This window comes from Rana temporaria, chromosome 5 (assembly GCF_905171775.1).
Source record: "Rana temporaria chromosome 5, aRanTem1.1, whole genome shotgun sequence".
Lineage (NCBI taxonomy): Eukaryota > Metazoa > Chordata > Amphibia > Anura > Ranidae > Rana > Rana temporaria.
In genome coordinates, this window is record NC_053493.1 from 5,923,863 (window position 1) to 5,940,172 (window position 16,310).

A 16,310-nucleotide genomic window follows, 5' to 3' on the forward strand; every position below is an offset into this window, starting at 1 on the left:
ACATGGGTAAGAACTTTGACCTATGACACATCCATCAGGTGGTGCAGGACACCAAATTGAGACATTTCAGCACATGGACATACCCCCTACCTTATAAATAGACCTGATCTGGCGGCCATCTTACATTCTGCTTTTTGTCAGTGTAGGGAAAGGGTGCTGTGTTTGGAGCAGGGATAGGCTGTATTCATTCAAATAGCTATCTAAAAGGTCCACAGAAGTCCTTTCAAGCACTGGTATAGGTGTACTACTTGCTGTGCACTGCAGTATATCGGTGTCTAATACATTCGTATACTTTTTGTCAGTGTAGGGAGAGGGTACTGTTTCCAGCAGGGACAGAGTTTACAGACACAAATCGCTACCTAACAGGTCCACAAAAGTCCTTTCAAGCACTGGTATAGGTTTGCTACTTGCTGTGCAGTATATAGGTGTAATATACACTTATAAGTGGATTTGTATTATGCAGAATTGTGACTGGCGGTGTATTTGGTTACTGCTGGATTTTTGCCTCTTTCGCTGCGTTTCCTCTGCTACACACATTAAAAAAAAATCCTGAAAAAACAGTTTCATAACTGGTGAAATAAACCAGTGGCCCCCCAAAACGACAGATTTTGTTATGTACCTTCTTTCACATATACTGCGTTTCTCTAGAGACTTTTGTCACAGGGTCATTTAAAAAATGACAGGCAGAGGAAAAGGCAGGCCCTTCCGAAGGGGTGGTAGGGTAGGGCAGGAGCACCAGGCCGGAGCCAAAGTGGGAAGTGGCAGAATGTCTGTTCGATTACATCAAAGGACGCACCAGACTTGGTTGAGTGGCTCGCCACCAACACCACCACCACCACCCTATACCCTCCGCTTGAGTCACAGGAATTATTTTCCGATCCATCAGAAGATATTTCGGATGCGCAGCCATTCTTGGCATTGGATCAGGAAGAGGAAGTAACAACAGCCAGCACTCAGCAGTCTGACGACAGTACTCAGATCAGCCCAAGGAGGTTGGTGCCCGCTGTTGCTGCCTACTCCGAGATCTCTATTGTTAGTGATGGGGAAGGTGACGTCGATGATGACGTGTCTACAGACGTCACGTGGGTGCCCACAAGAGAGGAAGAGGAGGGGAGAGCAGAGACGGAGAGATGGACAAACAGATAGGGAGGAGAAGCAGGCCGAACTTGCATTGCACAGGAGGAACAAACCAGACTCCTAATGCTCTGCAGTGTGCTATTTTTTTAACGTGTCTGCTGCAGACAATAGTGTTGCCATCTGCAGCCTTTGCAGTCAACGCTTAAGTCGCGGTAAGCCCAACACTCACGTAGGGACGACCGCCTTAAGAAGGCACCTGGCCTCCCATCACCGAGCCTAGTGGGAGCAACGCCATCAGAACCCACAAAGCCACACTCCAGGCTCTCACCGTCTAGCCTCTTCTCCTTCTCCTTCCCCTCTATGCCCACAATTGTCCTCCACTCCACCTTCCACCATGCCTCACGTTTTTCTGCAAAAAGGCAGGCTTCCGTGGCCCAAGTGTTCAATCGTAAAAAACGATGACGCCGGATAACCCTCTTGCCCACCGGTTGACCGCTGGCTTGTTGGAACTGATAGCCTGCCAACTACTGCCATATAAACTGGTGGACTCAGTGGCCTTTCAAACATTGGAATGCCACAATGGAAGGTCCCAGGAAGGAATTTTTTTTCACAGAAGGGCATCCCAGAACTATATGGCCATGTTCAGCGGCAAGTGAATGTATCTCTGGCACATAGTGTCGGTGCCAAGATACATCTGACCACAGACGTGGTCTAGCAAACACGGGCAGGGAAGGTATATGTGATGGACTTTTTACCTATATGCTTCAGTTTAATCCTCCCTGCTTGTTTAAGGCTGTTAATTGTATTTACTCTTCTGCAGCCAGTCCTGTTTCAAATGTTAATTGTTCTAGCCCTGTGTTTACTGGTTACTGTGATTAGATAAGTGGCTCATGTTAATTATGCTGATTGCTTCATTGTGATAATTATCTCTCTATATGCGGTGCCGAACCGGCTAGATACTGAGTAGTTCAAAGAAATATCTTTATTTCAAAGGAGCTGTATTGAAGACCCCCCACTGTGTAAGGGGGGGCGGAGATTTGTCATTGTAACAGTTGTAACCACATATAAGTTTTGGTTTCTTACGATTAAAACTCTGTGTTGTTCAAGCAGTAAGCTGGTCTCATGTGTGGCTTTCTGGGCGATTCCAGGGATATCCCTCCTCGTGGAATATTGGGGTGATTTTCGTTATGGGAAGAAGGGAACGTTGACGGGGATATCATACCGATACCGTCACAGTATATAACTTTCACTGCCCACTGGGTGAACCTTCTGACGGCCGTCAAGCATGTAACCCATGGCACCCATGTAGATTTGGTTTTACCGCCACAGATTACATACAGGTCTGCCTCTTCTTCTCCTACTCTATCCTCCCTCTCCTACTCGGCTGACTCCTCATTTTCCGATGCTACCGTCTCTTCCGCTGCGCCGCCCAAGATCCCCAGATCCTATTCGACATGCCAGGTGAGACGTTGCCATGCTGTGCTACGTCTGTTGTGCCTGGAAGACAAGAGCCACACTGGTCCTGCACTCCTTTCAGCTTTGCGTTCACAGGCAGATCAGTGGCTAACACCGCTCAATTTGACAGTTGGTAAAGTGGTGTGCGACAACGGTGCCAATCTGCTGAGCTCGCTGAAACAGGGCAAAATGACACACGTGCCATGCATGGCACACGTCCTGAACTTGGTCGTGCAGCGATTCGTTGCCAAATACCCTGGGCTCCAGGATGTCTTGTGGCAGGCCAGGAAAATCTCGGCCCATTTCAGAAGATCTTACACGGCCATGGCTCGCATTGCTGACATTCAGCGGCGACACAACCTGCTAGTGAGACGGGTTTCGGGTACCAATCCAACAGCGCCTGCAAGAAGAGGGCGGTTTGAAGATGTCTTAGTCACTAATGATATGAGATCATTCTTTCAGCCGACCCATCGACAGCTGTCCTCCGAATCCAGCATCAGGGAACGCCTAGACCGACAGGTGTCCGACTACATCGGGTTAACGGCCGATGTGGACACACTGAGAAGTGATGAACCCCTGGGCTACTGGGTGGGCAGGCTTGACCTCTGGCCAGAGCTTGCACAATTTGCAATGGAACTGTTGGCTTGCCCCTCATCCAGTGCCCTGTCTGAAAGGACGTTCAGTGCAGCAAGGGGGGTCATGACCGATAAGCGCACTCGCCTAGCTCACAACCGTGTTGACTACCTCACATTTATAAAAATGAATGAAGCAAGGATCTCGGAGTAATTCAAAACATGTGACCAGTTGACCATGTTTCATTCAAATTCTGGTGAACGCCTGTGAGCAATTTTTTTGGGCTTGTACTGGCCGACACTTTATTCTGTATCCTGTGAATGCCTAATATGCCTAATATACCACCAGCCACAGAATACAAAGTTGTTTGCTGCTCGGTGAACGCCTGTGGCCGTGTGCTAATTTTTGGGGCCTGTAATGGCCGACACTTATTTCTGTATCCGGTGAATGCCTAATGTATCACTAACCACAGAATACAAGGTTGTTTGCTGTCAGGTGAATGCCTGTGGGCTAATTTGTAGGGACTGTAATGGCCGACACTTACTTCTGTATCCGGTTAATGGCTTAATGTACCTCCAGCCACAGAATACAAAGTTGTTTGCTGTCAGGTGAACGCCTGTCGGCTAATTTTTGGGGCTTGTAATGGCCGACACTTACTTATGTATCCGGTTTTTCACTTAATACTTCTGGTAGGTCAGTGTCCATGTTGTGGGACTATTTGTGCACAGCTAGTAAGTATTTTGTGGCTGCAAATATGACCTGCAGGTTTTTAATATTCGCCTGCCAATAAAATCAATGGGGCCCCCCGCGAACTTGTGGTTCGTGGACATTTGCGATCGTTCGCAGTTAGCATTCGTCCATCACTACCTCTAATACCACCTCTGTGTCTATGTGCTTCCCTCTCAGCTCTCCCAGCAATATGGACTCTCTCACTCCTCTCAAACCTCTGGGTTCTTTCAGTCCTATAGACTCACTCAGTTGCCTCGACTCTCTCAGTCCAAACTTTCTAAACAAAGGGCCAATTTACTATCCTTCAGACTTTAGAGGGGCCGGACTGTGGCCAGTGGGAGTAGAAAATGTCCGCACGTCTGTAACAATGCCCTATCATTGGGATCAGTGGAAGGAATAGTTCACCATCATTGGTGTCAGTGGAAGGAATAGTTCCCTATCATTAGCATCAGTGGAAGGAAACGTCCCCCATAATTGGTGTCATTGAGAGTAACAGTGCCCCATCATTAGTGTCAGTGGAATCGTTCCCCATCATTGGTGTCGGTGGAAGAAATAGTTCCCCATCATTAGCATCAGTGGAAGGAATAGTTCCCCATCATTGGTGTCAGCGAAAGAAATAGTGCCCCATCATTGGTGTCAGCGGAAGGAATATTTCCACATCATTGGTGTCAGCGTACGGAATAGTGCCCCATCATTGGTGTCAGTGGGAGGAATAGTGCCCCATCATTGGTGTCAGCGGAAGGAATAGTTCCCCATCATTGGTGTCAGCGGATAAAATAGTTCCCCATCCAGGGGCAGACTGACCAGAGGGCAGTTCGGGCACGGACCGAGGGCCCGTGACCAGTAGGGGGCCCCATGATTGCGTCCCCTTCGATCTACCCGTCAATCACAACTAGCTGACGGGTAGATCGGGTCCCGAAGCGCTGCGCTTCCTGCTAGGGCTGCAGTGTAAACAGACCTCTTGTGATTCGCTATTTTCCGGCCGGCTCCTCCCCCCCCTTCCGTCCACCCAGGTGCTTCTATTTGCCATCACCTCGGAGAAGAGATGGGGGGGGGGCGGCCGGAGGAGCGCATCATGAGAGGTATGTTTACAGCCGCTTCCCACGCTACTCTGCATCTAGGTCTGCTGTTGCTCTGCTGTCTGTCCTGTGTCCCTATACAGTATCCCTGCCAGTGCCTAGCATTCTGAACACTGCTCCATGCCCAGTATGCCCTAGAGTCTGCCCATACCCTGCACTCTCTCTGCCCATAACCTGCACTCTCTCTGCCCCATACCCTGCACTCTCTCTGCCCATACCCTGCACTCTCTCTGCCCCATACCCTGCACTCTCTCTGCCCATACCCTGCACTCTCCCTGCCCCATACCCTGCACTCTCTCTGCCCCATACCCTGCACTCTCTCTGCCCCATACCCTGCACTCTCTCTGCCCATACCCTGCACTCTCTCTGCCCATACCCTGCACTCTCTCTGCCCCATACCCTGCACTCTCTGCCCCATACCCTGCACTCTCTCTGCCCCATACCCTGCACTCTCTCTGCCCCATACCCTGCACTCTCTCTCCCCATACCCTGCACTCTCTCTGCCCATATCCTGCACTCTCTCTGCCCATACCCTGTACTCTCTCTGCCCATACCCTGCACTCTCTCTGCCCCATACCCTGCACTCTCTCTGCCCCATACCCTGCACTCTCTCTGCCCCTACCCTGCACTCTCTCTGCCCCTACCCTGCACTCTCTCTGTCCATACCCTGCACTCTATCTGCCCCATACCCTGCACTCTCTCTGCCCCATACCCTGCACTCTCTCTGCCCCATACCCTGCACTCTCTCTGCCCCATACCATGCACTCTCTCTGTCCACACCCTGCACTCTCTCTGCCCCATACCCTGCACTCTCTGCACCATACCCTGCACTCTCTCTGCCCCATACCCTGCCCCCATGCCCTGCTGTCTACCATATGCCCTGCTCTATGACCCCATGCCCTGATGTCTGCCCCATGCCCTGCTCTTTGCCCCCATGCCATGCTGTCTACCCTATGTCCTGCTCTATGCCCCCATGTCCTGATGTCTGCCCCACACCCTGCTCTGTGCCCCATGCCCAGCTATCTGCCCCCATGCCCCTAGGCCCTGCTCCATGCCCCTAGGCCCTGCTGTGTGCCCCCATGATGTGTGTGGGTGTAGCTTGAGTGTGGGCAGGGATACAGGGAGCCCCATGATCTCCTGTTGCCCGGGGGCCCCATGAGTTGTCAGTCCGCCCCTGTCCCCATCATTGCTGTCAGTGAGAGAAATAGTTCCCCTTCATAGGCGTCAAGGGCCGGATAAAGGCAAGCAAAGGGCGAACACTGCTCTAGACTCATTTAATCATCTAGACACAGAACCTTCTGACTCCAGCCAGTGGCGTCACTAGGGTTGGTGTCACCCGGTGCGGTAAAACATGGTGTCACCCCCCCTCTGTCTAGGCTGCCCAGCACCAAGCAGGCAGCGCACGGGCACGCGGCGCACCCCAAACCAGCCCCTGTAAATGATAGTATAGTGGCAGGTTAGGGTAGTATAGAGTGGTATAGTGGCAGGTTGGTGTAGTGGGGTGGTATAGGACAGGTTAAGGTGGTATAGGGCATGTTGGGGTGATATAGGGTAGTTTGGGGTGGTATAGGGCAAGTTAGGGTTGCATAGTGCAGGTTGGGGTGGTATAGGGCAAGTTAGGGTGGCACAGGGCAGGTTGGGGTGGTATAGTGCAAGTTAGGGTGGCATGGGAAAGGTTGGGGTGGTACAGGGCAAGTTAGGGTGGCATTGGGCAGGTTGGGGTGGTATAGGGCAAGTTATGGTGGCATAGGGCAGATTGGGGTGGTACAGGGAAAGTTAGGGTGGCACAGAGCAGTTTGGAGTGGTACAGGGAAGGCTGGGGTGGTACAGGGCAGGCTGTGGTGGCACAGGGCAGGCTGGGTGGTACAGGGCAGGCTGGGGTGGTACAGGGCTGTTTGGGGGGTACAGGGCAGGCTGGGTGGTACAGGGCAGGCTGGGTGATATAGAGCAGGCTGGGGTGGTACAGGGCAGGCTGGGATTGCACAGGGCAGGCTGGGGTGGTACAGGGTAGGCTGGAGTGGTACAGGGCAGGCTGAAATTGCACAGGGCAGGCTGGGTGGTACAGAGTAGGCTGGCATTGCACAAGGCAGGCTGGGTGGTACAGGGTAGGCTGGAATTGCACAAGGCAGGCTGAATGGTACAGAGTAGGCTGGCATTGCACAAGGCAGGCTGGGTGGTACAGGGTAGGCTGGGGTGGTACATGGCAGGCTGGATGGCACAGGGCAGGCTGGGGTGGTACAGGGCAGGCTGGGATTGCATAGGGCAGGCTGGGTGGTACAGGGTAGGCTGGCATTGCACAGGGCAGGCTGGGTGGTACAGGGTAGGCTGGGGTGGTACAGGGCAGGCTGGGTGGTACAAGGTAGGCTGTGGTGGCACAGTGCATCTTGGAACTCTATGTTGTGACACTGCAGAGTAACTTACTTGCATAGCATGAATGCAGATGAAGACCCGGGCTTGTGGGCGGGGCTGCTGTGTCCTCACCTCTAGCTGCTTGAGCTGCAGCATTATCGATGGTGAAGGAGTCTGTGGGAGGAGAAGAGGAGGCAGCCACACCCACAGTTCCGCCCACCAACTCCGGCTCACACGGGGATAGCCTGACTGAGGAATGTTACAGGCAGCCTCCCCGCACGACTAGATGCCCTGCTCGCACCGCTACAATTAATACAGTCAGGGGCGTACCTCGAGCATTCGGCACCCGGGGCGGATCCAATATCTGGCACCCCCCACATTAAAATGTAAAAACACCCCCTGCATACCTCTGCATCCTTTAATATCTCTTTGTTACTACTGTGTACCCCACTCTCCACAACTGCATCCTTTTACATTACACAGCCCCCTGCACCTCTTTACATTACACAGCCCCCTGCACCTCTGGACCCCTTTACATTACACAGCCCCCTGCACCTCCGGACCCCTTTACATTACACAGCACCCTGCACCTCTGGACCCCTTTACATTACACAGCCCCCTGCACCTCTGGACCCCTTTACATTACACAGCACCCTGCACCTCTGGACCCCTTTACATTACACAGCCCCCCTGCACCTCTGGACCCCTTTACATTACACAGCCCCCTGCACCTCTTTACATTACACAACACTCTGGACCCCTTTACATTACACAGCACCCTGCACCTCTAGACCCATTTACATTACACAGCACCTCTAACCCCTTTACATTACACAGCACCCTGCACCTCTAGACCCCTTTACATTACACAGCACCCTGAACCCCTTTACATTACACAGCACCTCTAACCCCTTTACATTACACAGCCCCCTGCACCTCTTTACATTACACAGCCCCCTGCACCTCTGGACCCCTTTACATTACACAGCCCCCTGCACCTCTGGACCCCTTTACATTACACAGCACTCTGGACCCCTTTACATTACACAACCCCCTGCAGCTCTGGACCCCTTTACATTACACAGCCCCCCTGCACCTCTTTACATTACACAGCCCCCTGCACCTCTGGACCCCTTTACATTACACAGCCCCCTGCACCTCTGGACCTCTTTACATTACACAGCCCCCTGCACCTCTGGACCCCTTTACATTACACAGCACCCTGCACCTCCGGACCCCTTTACATTACACAGCCCCCCTGCACCTCTTTACATTACACAGCCCCCTGCACCTCTGGACCCCTTTACATTACACAGCCCCCTGCACCTCTGGACCCCTTTACATTACACAGCCCCCTGCACCTCTTTACATTACACAGCACTCTGGACCCCTTTACATTACACAGCACCCTGCACATCTGGACCCCTTTACATTACACAGCACCCTGCACCTCTAGACCCCTTTACATTACACAGCACCTCTAGACCCCTTTACATTACACAGCACCCTGCACCTCTGGACCCCTTTACACGACACAGCACCCTTCACCTCTATACCCCTTTACATTACACAGCACCCTGCACCTCTAGACCCCTTTACATTACACAGCACCCTGAACCACTTTACATTACACAGCACCCTGCACCCCTGGACCCCTTTACATTACACAGCACCCTTCACCTACAGACCCCTTTAAAATTACACAGCTACCTTCACCTCTAGACCCCTTTACATTACACAGCATTACATTACATAGCACCCTGAAATGGCCACTTGGTTGCATTTGGTCAAATGTTCAGCCATCCTCTGCTTTACACATATAAATTACTTTATTAATCTATTCATTCAGAAAATCAGTTAAATACTATTTTTCTAATTTAGAATATTAGTAATTTTTAGTGACCTAACACAGCTCTCTGTTAAAAGTACTCATGGTCATCTGTAATACTGTATCTGGGGCAAAACTCACATTTGTATTAACATTTAAAAACACAAAATAAATAATTGTTTATATCATACAACACATTTCCAATTTCTACTTTGACCTGAAATTTCAAATAATTTCCATTTATTTCCAGAAATTCAAATAAAACACAAGCAACATCTGCTGGAGGAAACTAAAACTCTAGTGGAGCCGAGTCCCCCAGGATTTACTCTGGAACCACAAACATTTCCCATCAATGAACGTTATGTGAACCTGACTGTTGCCTCCATTAATCCAGTCACAAAATTCACCCGAAAGAAGCTAATACAGACTGCGGTAAAGCAAAGGAAATCTTTAATGGATACAAATGCTGCTCCGGAACACATTGATGTTGTCAAGCTGTTCAGTTGGAGCCACCAGTCACGATGTGCAGTAATGGTGAGCGGAGTGCCAGGAATAGGGAAGACCACACTGATGAAGAAGATTGTCTATGATTGGGCGAATGGAGAACTCTACCAGAGATTTGCTTTTGTCTTCTTCTTCAAATTCCGAGAACTCAATAAACTGGGGAAGGTCAGTTTGGAGGAGATGATTCTTCAACAATATCCACATTTGGAGGGTCAGATTGGAAATATTTTACAACATGCAGAGGGACCTCTGTTTATATTTGATGGATTAGATGAAAGTATTCACCAAATGGATTTCAGAACAACTAAAATATGTTCTAATCCAAAACAGAGAGAAAATCTTGGTGTGATTGTGGATAGTTTGGTAAGACAGAGACTTCTTATGGGTTGCTCCGTACTGGTAACCAGCCATCCAACCAGACTGGCATCAATTAACACCAAGAATTTCCAGAGAATGGCTGAGATCATTGGATTCCACCACAGAGACCAACTCATCTACTTTGACCATTTCTTTGGAGACAAGGAACTCTCAGAGAAGGCTTTTCATTATGTACAGGAGAATGGCACGCTGTGCACTCTCTGTTATATCCCATCATACTGCTGGATCGTCTGTACAGTGTTATCAATGTGCTTCAGAGCCCAACCTACAAACACCGATCAGATGATGCAATCATGGCCCAAAACAGTGACTCAACTCTTTGTGACCTTTGTCTCCAACATTCTGGCCAATCACAGACAGAATAAAGATGACACTTCCACCACCCAGGATTTGATATCTATCGGACGGATGGCAGAACATGGACTCATGAATCACATGACTGTATTTGATCGATGCCATCTGCACTCATTCAGTGTGAGAACTGATAACTATCTATTTTCATGTCTCATGATGGGATCTGGTCGGCCTCCTGATGTGGATTACACCTTCTTACATCTCACTCTTCAGGAGTTCCTTGCTGCTTTAGTTCATTTTATTAACTATAATCCCAAAAGATTGCAGAAATCACTTAATAGGGCTGAATCGTACAAAAATGGCCGTGCTGAAATGTTCTTTCCTTTCCTCTGCGGTCTCTCAGACTCTTCTACTAGATCCATGTTAGAGTCTCATGTAGGAGACATGTCTGCTGAGGCTTCCAGACACGTCATCTCCTGGATCCAGAGGAAGGCAAAGGTACAAAAATCTGACAAATCTATCAGGGGCTCCAGAGATCTTCTTAATGTATTTTACTATCCGCATCAGAGCAGTAATACAGAGTTAGTGTTACAATGTATTGGATCAAACAGTGACATTGACTTTTCTGGGATTACTCTCACCTCAGCAGACTGCTCTGTGTTGTCTTTTATCCTTCAATCCTGCAAAGAGACAGAACATCTAAATCTAAAGAGATGCAAGATTCAAGATGAAGGATTAGGGGAACTCTTACCAGCTCTACACACCATCAGGAGTTTGAGGTAAACATTTAATATTGACAAATGCATTTCTTTTTTCAAACTATACATGTCCAGCTTGGGATTCTGTGCTCTTTGGGTGGTGGCCAAACTCACCTTTGACAATACTTTCACATTTCAAGCTATAGAGACACGCAAATGTGGATTTTCCTGGTTTAAATACAGTAAGGCCTCTTTCACATGGGGCGGATCCGCTCAGCGGAGTCCGCCTGTCAAAGCCCCGCTGATCTATATGGGGAGAGCGGATGAAAACAGACAGCATGTCTGTTTTCATCAAATCTCATCCGATCCGCCAAGACAGATGGCAGACGTATCGCCACTTGTCTGTTTTGAGCTGATCAGATGGCAGATGGGTGTCAGCCAGGGCTGTCTTTAATGAGAGGGCACACCTGGGCACTGCCCAGGGGCCCCAGCACTTTCCCCAAAGCAGCTGGTCCTTGAGCCCACGCTGCCCCTAAATTGGGGACCCCATGATGGCACTGAGAGTGATGGATACACAGGGGTGGTAGGCTGGCAGTGGTGTGCCATGCTGTGTAGAATAATACCTATTCCACAGCCAGCAAGTAGGGGCAGGGCTGAAGCGCCAGTGATGCTCTGACCCCACCCCATGCAGCTTGAATGCTTAAGACTCGAAGGCTGCAGGGTAGGAGCTGGAGTGGGAGCTGCTGAGTCGGCAGCATTGAGAGCCCACCTGCGTAAGTTGCATTGTTAATGGTGTCATGGTGAGCCCAGCTGTCCAGCACTGTTTGCACAAAAAGGCTTGGAATGCCTGGAGAGATGCTCTCCCCTCCACCCCTCCTTCTGCCTGCTTGATTGGTATAGGTGAGTGCAGTGTATCTCCACTGGAAAAGGGGGTACTACATGGATGGAATAATAGTGCTGGGGGATATCATGGGTGCATGCGGGAAAACAATGCTGATGGGGGATCTGGGGTGTATAGTGGTAGCAATGCTTGGTGTAGCCTGGGTGGCTATAGTGCTTGAAGTATCAGGGATCTAGCAAGGCCACAGTGTAGGGGGTATCAGGGATGTAGTGGGGTCACAATACAAGGGGTATGTTATGGTATATGGTTACAGTGCTGGGGGGATATCTGGGATGTAGAGGGGTCAGAGTGCTGGGGGGATATCTGGGGCATAGAGCGGTCAGAGTGCTGGGGGGATATCTGGGGCATAGAGGGGTCAGAGTGCTGGGGGGATATCTGGGATGTAGTGGGGTCAGAGTGCCGGGGGGATATCTGGGGTGTAGAGGGGTCAGAGTACTGGGGGGATATCTGGAGTGTAGAGGGGTCATAGTGCTGGGGGGATATCTGGGATGTAGAGGGGTCAGAGTGCTGGGGGGATATCTGGGGTGTAGAGGGGTCAGAGTACTGGGGGAATATCTGGAGTGTAGAGGGGTCATAGTGCTGGGGGGATATCTGGGATGTAGAGGGGTCAGAGTGCTGGGGGGATATCAGGGGTGTAGAGGGGTCAGAGTGCTGGGGGATATCTGGGGCATAGAGGGGTCAGGGTGTTGGGGGGATATCTGGGATGTAGAGGGGTCAGAGTGCTGGGGGATATCAGGGGTGTAGAGGGGTCAGAGTACTGGGGGGATATCTGGGGTGTAGAGAGGTCAGAGTGCTGGGGGTATATCTGGGGTGTAGAGAGGTCAGAGTACTGGGGGGATATCTGGGGTGTAGAGAGGTCAGAGTACTGGGGGGATATCTGGGGTGTAGAGAGGTCAGAGTGCTGGGGGGATATCTGGGGTGTAGAGGGGTCAGAGTACTGGGGGGATATCTGGGGTATAGAGGAGTCAGAGTGCTGGGGGGATATCTGGGGCGTAGAGGGGTCAGGGTGTTGGTGGGATATCTGGGGTGTAGAGCGGTCAGAGTTCTGGGGGGATATCTGGGGTGTAGAGGAGTCAGAGTGCTGGGGGGATATCTGGGGTGTAGAGAGGTCAGAGTGCTGGGGGGATATCTGGGGTGTAGAGGGGTCAGAGTGCTGGGGGTATATCTGGGGTGTAGAGGGGTCAGAGTTCTGGGGGGATATCTAGGGTGTAGAGGGGTCAGAGTGCTGAAGGGATATCTGGGATGTAGTTGGGTCAGAGTGCTGGGGAATATCTGGGATGTAGAGGGGTCAGAGTGCTGGGGGGATATCTGGGATGTACAGGGGTCAGAGTGCTGGGGGGATATCTGGGATGGGGTCCACTATGGGAGAGCAGCACACTGTATGATCTGTGCAGGATTAACCCTCTTGCTGCCAGAGCTATTTTTGCACCCATGCTTAAAAAATCAATATAGGCCTGAAGATTACATAAACACCCCCCCCCCCCCAAACATTATATATTTTCTCAAAACAAAGCAGACAAGTTTATATAAATTGTGACAGGAAGTCAGGTAAATCTGTGGGTGTTGTCACAAACGGGACATACATTTCTGCCTTGCTTAGACAATACACTAATCATTATTGGGCGTCGGCTGCAAAAATAGCCAGACAAGGTCTAAGGGCGTTGAAAGACTCCCGCTGTTCAGAGTGAGGCAATTAAGCCCTCTATAAGAAGTCCAGAGGGTTACCACTAATTGGCTGCATCACTCCTAAGGCTGTGTGAGTAGGAGAGCAGTGCCAGAAGGTCTTCTGTGAAGGTGAGAAGAGGATTGATTTTTTCTGTGTGATCAAAATCAAAAGACTATTGTTTTGTGCTGTATGACCAGCACTGTCTATCCAGCGGTAGGCTGTGTTAGACTTCATAGATAGGTTCCTGTGTGGAAGGTAGACGCCCAAAGTGGCTAGGAGTTATTTTATGTTTGATTTTGTTTATGCTGTTTGGATGCTTGCAATTGTTTTCCAGCAAGATGGAAAAATAAACCAAAAACTTTGTTTTCAACCGTCTTCGACTGCCAGTCTTTATAAATTCAGTGTGTGGTGAACCCATCCAAGGGGTCACACACCCCGCTACCGGGCTAACCCCTCACAAAATATGCACTGCATAGTGGCATCAACAGCGGGCGCGGTCATGGAGCTTCAGGCCAGGTCGTGAGCGCACCGGCGGCAGAGCGCTCGCGACCCACGGCTGGGTTCTTAAAGGGGACATACCTGTACGCCCTAGTGCCCAGCCGTGCCATTCTGTCTACGTATAAAGTCGTGCGGCGGTCCTTAAGTGGTTAAAGACCTTATATAATGAGTAAATCAGTGTCTGTAGTGCATGTTTAAACCTTAAAGGGGTTGTAAAGGTTTATTTTTTAATTTTTTAAATAACAAACATACCATGCCCCGCCCCCGGCGCAAGGCGTTATTGATTTGATTGACAGCAGCGGGAGCCAATGGCTGTGCTGCTATCAATCATCCAATGAAGAGCCGACACGAGCTGGGGGAAAGCAACGCAGGATCGCTCCCACAGAGATTCGGGGCTTAGGTAAGTAAAACGGGGGCTCGGAGGGGCCGGACAGTGCAAGGTGTTTTTTTACCTTAATGCATAGGATGCATTAAGGTGAAAAAACACAAAGGTTTACAACCCCTTTAATACATTAAATAATCTATTAAATCTTTAAAAAATGTCCCTGCCTGTCAGCTCTTACTAGCGCTGCTGTGCTCGCCTCCCCACTGCTACAAAATCATGTGATCTTCATATCATCCCCATTGTTAGATAACAACCTGTGTCCTAGTGTCTGTGCTTTTTTTAAAAAAAAAAGCAGATTTCTATCCGATTTTACAGCGCCTCCCGGCGCTCACCTAAATCCCGGCTCTCTCCTCCTCTCCTCCTCAACTGACGTCAGCAGGAGTTCTTGGCCCTTTCTGCTGCATCTGTCAGACGGGTAGAGGAGTAAGCCAGGAGTTACGCAAGCACCGGGAGGCGCTGTGAAATCGGGTACAAATCTGCTTTTTGTTTATAAAGCACAGATACTAGGACACAGGTTGTTATCTAACAATGGGGATGGTATAAAGATCAGAGAGTGGCTTAACAACAAGTGGTTAATCTGAATGATCTAGGAAGTTTGTAAACATATTTTGTGAAGATCCCCAGACATTTACTTTCTTGAATTCTGTGACTTGTAGTCTCTATGCCCTGTGAGTAGGCACTGCTATGTCACACATTTCACAGAGCTGAATTAGAGAGGTGCTGAGGGTAGGAGTTTCAGGAGGCGAAGTCTGTATGGGAATCACTGCGTGCAGGCAGAAGGTACCAGGAGATATGCAGTCCTTAGAAATTGAGGTGAAGCTGCAAAGCATGCTTGAATTTTTAGGAAGTTGTAGAAAGCGATGGCCAGCAGACAGTAAGGGGCATGGAGGAGATAAGCTCTCACACAGACTATAGAAGTGACAGGGAGAGAGGGAGGGGGAGATTCAGAGATACTAAGGAGAGAGCAGGAAGACGGAGGCGCGTAATCTGACCGCGCCATCAGGGATCAGAAGCCATGATTGGCATAGTCAGTTTAAACAGGGCAACATAGGAAAAGGTAGGATTAGCCAGGTATTGTAAAACATGGAAGGGACATTGACACTGCGGAATCACGGTCCTGTTTATAAAGCATTAACGGGACAGGGGGATTTTTTTTTTTTTTAGGGTTACAGCCACTTTAAATGTATTACTAATAATAAGACAGACCTCCACAGGTAATTGACTGTGGTCAGATTATGCTCCATTGTGGTTTTAATTGTGTTTTTGTAGTGAGGAGCTGAAACCCCAAGATTTGGATTCAGGGTCAGTTCACAAACATAAGGACAGTTTCAATGCTGGATTCAAACCCCAATGAAAAAAATGGGAGCCAAATCTTAAAAATCAATTTAATTTGTCTGGGCTATTAGACAAGGAATTGTCAAACAAAGGGCATAGGAAGCTGGGCATTTCCCTGGATGACATTTACTAATGCAAAAAAAGTTTGGTACAAATAATTGTTCAACGAGGATATTTTATCACGGATACATGATAGTTTACATTTTTTGTAGTTGTATTCGATACAGATAGATAACTAGAGATGGCCTGGCGGTTTGCCCGGTGGTCGCTTCGCAGCAAATTTTGCTCGTTCGCGGTCCGCCAAACAGGCAGACATCTGGCAATATTCGCGGCGGTCCGCCATTTTACATTGAGAAGAACTTTGAGACATTTCAAAACATTAACATACCTCCTACCTTATAAATAGGCCTGATCTGGTGGCCATCTTACATTCTGCTTTTTGTCAGTGTAGGGAGAGGTTGCTGTTTGGAGCAGGGACAGGCTGTATTCAATCAAATAGCTATCTAAAAGGTCCACAAAAGTCCTTTTAAGGACTGGTATAGGTGTACTACTTGCTGTGCA

At 49.6% G+C, this 16,310-nt stretch overlaps 1 protein-coding gene across 1 annotated transcript in view; it reads left to right on the forward strand.

The window, feature by feature from the left end:
- LOC120939757 (NACHT, LRR and PYD domains-containing protein 3-like) overlaps positions 1-16,310 on the forward strand; it is a 220,999-nt gene that overhangs the window by 69,618 nt on the left and 135,071 nt on the right. The window contains exon 8 of the mRNA XM_040352092.1: positions 9,341-11,045. Coding sequence (XP_040208026.1) covers positions 9,341-11,045 — 1,705 coding nt within the window. The remainder of the gene's footprint in view (positions 1-9,340; positions 11,046-16,310) is intronic.